General features: G+C 59.1%; 1 protein-coding gene across 1 annotated transcript in view; it reads left to right on the top strand.

Annotated features, from left to right (window-relative positions):
- Window positions 1-3,873, top strand: part of LOC142483201 (segment polarity protein dishevelled homolog DVL-2-like) — a gene marked incomplete at its 3' end in the record, with an annotated part of 22,602 nt that extends 18,729 nt beyond the window's left edge. Inside the window, 1 exon segment of the mRNA XM_075583269.1 lies at window positions 3,806-3,873. Coding sequence (XP_075439384.1) covers window positions 3,806-3,873 — 68 coding nt within the window.
- Between the last annotated feature and the right edge of the window lie 3,627 nt (window positions 3,874-7,500).

Below are 7,500 nucleotides of genomic sequence, written 5' to 3'. Positions count from 1 at the left end.
CATACATCGCAGCCTACTGTATCTATACATACATCGCAGCCTACTGTATCTATACATACATCGCAGCCTACTGTATCTATACATACATCGCAGCCTACTGTATCTATACATACATCGCAGCCTACTGTATCTATACATACATCGCAGCCTACTGTATCTATACATACATCGCAGCCTACTGTGTCTATACATACATCGCAGCCTACTGTATCTATACATACATCGCAGCCTACTGTATCTATACATACATCGCAGCCTACTGTATCTATACATACATCGCAGCCTACTGTGTCTATACATACATCGCAGCCTACTGTATCTATACATACATCGCAGCCTACTGTATCTATACATACATCGCAGCCTACTGTATCTATACATACATCGCAGCCTACTGTATCTATACATACATCGCAGCCTACTGTATCTATACATACATCGCAGCCTACTGTGTCTATACATACATCGCAGCCTACTGTATCTATACATACATCGCAGCCTACTGTATCTATACATACATCGCAGCCTACTGTGTCTATACATACATCGCAGCCTACTGTATCTATACATACATCGCAGCCTACTGTATCTATACATACATCGCAGCCTACTGTATCTATACATACATCGCAGCCTACTGTATCTATACATACATCGCAGCCTACTGTATCTATACATACATCGCAGCCTACTGTATCTATACATACATCGCAGCCTACTGTATCTATACATACATCGCAGCCTACTGTATCTATACATACATCGCAGCCTACTGTATCTATACATACATCGCAGCCTACTGTATCTATACATACATCGCAGCCTACTGTATCTATACATACATCGCAGCCTACTGTATCTATACATACATCGCAGCCTACTGTGTCTATACATACATCGCAGCCTACTGTATCTATACATACATCGCAGCCTACTGTATCTATACATACATCGCAGCCTACTGTATCTATACATACATCGCAGCCTACTGTATCTATACATACATCGCAGCCTACTGTATCTATACATACATCGCAGCCTACTGTATCTATACATACATCGCAGCCTACTGTATCTATACATACATCGCAGCCTACTGTATCTATACATACATCGCAGCCTACTGTATCTATACATACATCGCAGCCTACTGTATCTATACATACATCGCAGCCTACTGTATCTATACATACATCGCAGCCTACTGTATCTATACATACATCGCAGCCTACTGTATCTATACATACATCGCAGCCTACTGTATCTATACATACATCGCAGCCTACTGTATCTATACATACATCGCAGCCTACTGTGTCTATACATACATCGCAGCCTACTGTGTCTATACATACATCGCAGCCTACTGTATCTATACATACATCGCAGCCTACTGTATCTATACATACATCGCAGCCTACTGTATCTATACATACATCGCAGCCTACTGTATCTATACATACATCGCAGCCTACTGTATCTATACATACATCGCAGCCTACTGTATCTATACATACATCGCAGCCTACTGTATCTATACATACATCGCAGCCTACTGTATCTATACATACATCGCAGCCTACTGTATAACTAGATGAGTCAGAGCGATGCTCGCAGGACTCAATAGCCTTATATCAAAATCTGTTCCGTATTATCATTAGGTGAATTAATGTCACAAGTAACCATATTATATATATTAGCACAAAGCCTAGGACAATAACCTCATTAACCCCCTGGAGTAATAATGAACTTAGTGACTAGTCTCATACCCCCCCGCAGTAATAATGAACTTAGTGACTAGTCTCATACCCCCCCGCAGTAATAATGAACTTAGTGACTAGTCTCATACCCCCCCCCCGCAGTAATAATGAACTTAGTGACTAGTCTCATACCCCCCGCAGTAATAATGAACTTAGTGACTAGTCTCATACCCCCCCCCCGCAGTAATAATGAACTTAGTGACTAGTCTCATACCCCCCCCGCAGTAATAATGAACTTAGTGACTAGTCTCATACCCCCCCCCCCGCAGTAATAATGAACTTAGTGACTAGTCTCATACCCCCCCAGGGGAATTGGATATCATTTTTGAAGTTATTTGAAATTTATTTTAGAAATGGGGCCAATTCTATCTGCTCATTACCTGTGAGTATTCTCTGCTACCAGAGTGGTCGTGACGTGGCTGCACAGTGGTCACGCCGGGACGTGGCTGCACAGTGGTCCCGCCGGGACGTGGCTGCACAGTGGTCCCGCCGGGACGTGGCTGCATAGTGGTCACGCCGGGACGTGGCTGCATAGTGGTCACGCCGGGACGTGGCTGCACAGTGGTCACGCCGGGACGTGGCTGCATAGTGGTCACGCCGGGACGTGGCTGCACAGTGGTCACGCCGGGACGTGGCTGCATAGTGGTCACGCCGGGACGTGGCTGCACAGTGGTCACGCCGGGACGTGGCTGCACAGTGGTCACGCCGGTACGTGGCTGCATAGTGGTCACGCCGGGACGTGGCTGCATAGTGGTCACGCCGGGATGTGGCTGCAGGCTTATAACGCTTTGGCCAAAGGGTGTCTGTCACACGGGGACAGCGTCGGGCGTCTGTCACACTGGGGGCAGCGTCGGGCGTCTGTCACACTGGGGGCAGCGTCGGGCGTCTGTCACACGGGGGCAGCGTCGGGCGTCTGTCACACGGGGCAGCGTCGCGCGTCTGTCACACGGGGGCAGCGTCGGGCGTCTGTCACACGGGGCAGCGTCGCGCGTCTGTCACACGGGGCAGCGTCGCGCGTCTGTCACACGGGGGCATCGTCGGGTGTCTGTCACACGGGGGCAGCGTCGGTGTCTGTCACACGGGGCAGCGTCGCGTGTCTGTCACACGGGGGCAGCGTCGGTGTCTGTCACACGGGGCAGCATCGGGCGTCTGTCACACGGGGGCAGCGTCGGGCGTCTGTCACACGGGGGCAGCGTCGCGTGTCTGTCACACGGGGGCAGCGTCGGGCGTCTGTCACACGGGGGCAGCGTCGCGTGTCTGTCACACGGGGGCAGCGTCGGGCGTCTGTCACACGGGGGCAGCGTCGCGTGTCTGTCACACGGGGGCAGCGTCGGGCGTCTGTCACACGGGGGCAGCGTCGGGCGTCTGTCACACGGGGGCAGCGTCGGGCGTCTGTCACACGGGGGCAGCGTCGGGCGTCTGTCACACGGGGGCAGCGTCGGGCGTCTGTCACACGGGGGCAGCGTCGCGTGTCTGTCACACGGGGGCAGCGTCGGGCGTCTGTCACACGGGGCAGCGTCGCGCGTCTGTCACACGGGGGCAGCGTCGGGCGTCTGTCACACGGGGGCAGCGTCGGGCGTCTGTCACACGGGGGCAGCGTCGGGCGTCTGTCACACGGGGGCAGCGTCGGGCGTCTGTCACACGGGGGCAGCGTCGGGCGTCTGTCACACGGGGGCAGCGTCGGGCGTCTTTCACACGGGGGCAGCGTCGGGCGTCTGTCACACGGGGGCAGCGTCGGGCGTCTGTCACACGGGGCAGCGTCGGGCGTCTGTCACACGGGGGCAGCGTCGGGCGTCTGTCACACGGGGGCAGCGTCGGGCGTCTGTCACACGGGGGCAGCGTCGGGCGTCTGTCACACGGGGGCAGCGTCGGGCGTCTGTCACACAGGGGCAGCGTCGGGCGTCTGTCACACGGGGGCAGCGTCGGGCGTCTGTCACACGGGGGCAGCGTCGGGCGTCTGTCTTTTGATGTAAGAGAGACAGCGTCCATACACCAGGGTAAAAGAGTGTGTGTCAGTGTGTGATTTGCCCTACTCTCTCTTACAGCCCCATCATCCTCACTGTGGCCAAGTGCTGGGACCCCTCCCCCCAGGGATACTTCACCTTACCCCGGAGTGAGTACCGCCTCCCCTCCTCCCTCCTCCCCCTGTCTCTCCCTCTCCCCCTCTCTCCCCCCAGGGATACTTCACCTTACCCCGGAGTGAGTACCGCCTCCCCTCCTCCCTTCTCCCCCTGTCTCTCCCTCTCCCCCTCTCCCCCCAGGGATACTTCACCTTACCCCGGAGTGAGTACCGCCTCCCCTCCTCCCTTCTCCCCCTGTCTCTCCCTCTCCCCCTCTCTCCCTCTCTCCCCCCAGGGATACTTCACCTTACCCCGGAGTGAGTACCGCCTCCCCTCCTCCCTTCTCCCCTGTCTCTCCCTCTCCCCCTCTCTCCCTCTCTCCCCCCAGGGATACTTCACCTTACCCCGGAGTGAGTACCGCCTCCCCTCCTCCCTTCTCCCCCTGTCTCCCTCTCCCCCTCTCTCCCTCTCTTCCCCCAGGGATACTTCACCTTACTCCGGAGTGAGTACCGCCTCCCCTCCTCCCTTCTACCCCTGTCTCTCCCTCTCCCCCTCTCTCCCCCAGGGATACTTCACCTTACCCCTGAGTGAGTACCGCCTCCCCTCCTCCCTTCTCCCCCTGTCTCTCCCTCTCCCCCTCTCTCCCTCCCCCCAGGGATACTTCACCTTACCCCGGAGTGAGTACCCGCCTCCCCTCCTCCCTTCTCCCCCTGTCTCTCCCTCTCTCCCTCTCTCCCTCTCCCCCTCTCTCCCTCTCTCCCTCTCCCCCTCTCTCCCTCTCCCACCCAGGGATACTTCACCTTACCCCGGAGTGAGTACCGCCTCCCCTCCTCCCTTCTCCCCCTGTCTCTCCCTCTCCCCCTCTCTCCCCCCAGGGATACTTCACCTTACCCCGGAGTGAGTACCCGCCTCCCCTCCTCCCTTCTCCCCCTGTCTCTCCCTCTCCCCCTCTCTCCCCCCAGGGATACTTCACCTTACTCCGGAGTGAGTACCCGCCTCCCCTCCTCCCTTCTCCCCCTGTCTCTCCCTCTCCCTCTCCCCCTCTCTCCCTCTCTCCCCCCAGGGATACTTCACCTTACCCCGGAGTGAGTACCGCCTCCCCTCCTCCCTTCTCCCCCTGTCTCCCTCTCCCCCTCTCTCCCTCTCTCCCCCCAGGGATACTTCACCTTACCCCGGAGTGAGTACCGCCTCCCCTCCTCCCTTCTCCCCCTGTCTCTCCCTCTCCCCCTCTCTCCCCCCAGGGATACTTCACCTTACCCCGGAGTGAGTACCGCCTCCCCTCCTCCCTTCTCCTCCTGTCTCTCCCTCTCCCCCTCTCTCCCTCTCTCCCCCCAGGGATACTTCACCTTACCCCGGAGTGAGTACCGCCTCCCCTCCTCCCTTCTCCTCCTGTCTCTCCCTCTCCCCCTCTCCCCCTCTCTCCCCCCAGGGATACTTCACCTTACCCCGGAGTGAGTACCGCCTCCCCTCCTCCCTTCTCCCCCTGTCTCTCCCTCTCCCCCTCTCTCCCCCCAGGGATACTTCACCTTACCCCGGAGTGAGTACCGCCTCCCCTCCTCCCTTCTCCCCCTGTCTCTCCCTCTCTCCCTCTCTCCCCCCAGGGATACTTCACCTTACCCCGGAGTGAGTACCGCCTCCCCTCCTCCCTTCTCCCCCTGTCTCTCCCCTCTCCTCCTCTCTCCCTCTCTCCCCCCAGGGATACTTCACCTTACCCCGGAGTGAGTACCGCCTCCCCCCCTTCCCTTCTCCCCCTGTCTCTCCCTCTCCCCCTCTCTCCCCCCAGCGATACTTCACCTTACCCCGGAGTGAGTAACGCCTCCCCTCCTCCCTTCTCCCCCTGTCTCTCCCTCTCTCCCTCTCTCCCCCCAGGGATACTTCACCTTACCCCGGAGTGAGTACCGCCTCCCCTCCTCCCTTCTCCCCCTGTCTCTCCCTCTCTCCCTCTCCCCCTCTCTCCCTCTCTCCCCCCAGGGATACTTCACCTTACCCCGGAGTGAGTACCCGCCTCCCCTCCTCCCTTCTCCCCCTGTCTCTCTCTCTCCCTCTCCCCCTCTCTCCCCCCAGTGATACTTCACCTTACCCCGGAGTGAGTACCGCCTCCCCTCCTCCCTTCTCCTCCTGTTTCTCTCTCTCCCTCTCCCTCTCTCCCCCCAGGGATACTTCACCTTACCCCGGAGTGAGTACCGCCTCCCCTCCTCCCTTCTCCCCCTGTCTCTCCCTCTCCCCCTCTCTCCCTCTCTCCCCCCAGGGATAATTCACCTTACCCCGGAGTGAGTACCGCCTCCCCTCCTCCCTTCTCCCCCTGTCTCTCCCTCTCCCCCTCTCTCCCTCTCTCCCCCCAGGGATACTTCACCTTACCCCGGAGTGAGTACCCGCCTCCCCTCCTCCCTTCTCCCCCTGTCTCTCCCTCTCCCCCTCTCTCCCTCTCTCCCCCCAGGGATACTTCACCTTACCCCGGAGTGAGTACCGCCTCCCCTCCTCCCTTCTCCCCCCTGTCTCTCCCTCTCCCCCTCTCCCCCCAGGGATACTTCACCTTACCCCGGAGTGAGTACTCTCCCTCTCTCCCTCTCTCTCCCTCTCTCTCCCTCTCTCTCCCTCTCTCTCCCTCTCTCTCCCTCTCTCTCCCCCTCTCTCTCCCTCTCTCTCCCCCTCTCCCTCTCTCTCTCACCCTTGCCCCGCCTCTCTCCCTCTTTCACCCTTGCCCCGCCTCTCTCCCTCTCTCACCCTTGCCCCGCCTCTCTCTCTCACCCTTGCCCGGCCTATCTCTCTCTCTCACCCTTGCCCCGCCTCTCTCACCCTCTCTCACCCTTGCCCCGCCTCTCTCACCCTTGCCCCGCCTCTCTCACCCTCTCTCACCCTTGCCCCGCCTCTCACCCTCTCTCACCCTTGCCCCGCCTCTCTCACCCTCTCTCACCCTTGCCCCGCCTCTCTCTCTCACCCTTGCCCCGCCTCTCTCACCCTCTCTCTCTCTCTCACCCTTGCCCCGTCTCTCTCTCTCTCACCCTCTCTCACCCTTGCCCCGCCTCTCTCACCCTTGCCCCGCCTCTCACCCTCTCTTACCCTTGCCCCGCCTCTCTCTCTCTCTCACCCTTGCCCCGCCTCTCTCACCCTTGCCCCGCCTCTCTCTCTCTCTCACCCTTGCCCCGCCTCTCTCTCTCTCTCACCCTTGCCCCGCCTCTCTCTCTCTCTCTCTCTCTCTCTCTCTCTCACCCTTGCCCCGCCTCTCTCCCTCTCTCACCCTTGCCCCGCCTCTCCCCTCTCTCACCCTTGCCCCGCCTCTCTCTCTCACCCTTGCCCCGCCTCTCTCTCTCTCTCACCCTTGCCCCGCCTCTCTCACCCTCTCTTACCCTTGCCCCGCCTCTCTCACCCTCTCTCACCCTTGCCCCGCCTCTCTCACCCTCTCTCACCCTTGCCCTGCCTCTCTCTCTCACCCTTGCCCCGCCTCTCTCACCCTCTCTCACCCTTGCCCCGCCTCTCACCCTCTCTCACCCTTGCCCCGTCTCTCTCTCTCTCACCCTCTCTCACCCTTGCCCCGCCTCTCTCACCCCTTGCCCCGCCTCTCACCCTCTCTCACCCTTGCCCGCCTCTCACCCTCTCTTACCCTTGCCCCCGCCTCTCTCTCTCTCACCCTTGCCCCGCCTCTCTCTCTCTCTCACCCTTGCCCCGCCTCTCTCTCACCA

The sequence above is a fragment of the Ascaphus truei genome, unplaced genomic scaffold (assembly GCF_040206685.1).
Source record: "Ascaphus truei isolate aAscTru1 unplaced genomic scaffold, aAscTru1.hap1 HAP1_SCAFFOLD_3061, whole genome shotgun sequence".
NCBI lineage: Eukaryota > Metazoa > Chordata > Amphibia > Anura > Ascaphidae > Ascaphus > Ascaphus truei.
The sequence above is the reverse complement of the archived record's forward strand: the minus strand, read 5'-3'. Positions and strand labels throughout refer to the sequence as shown.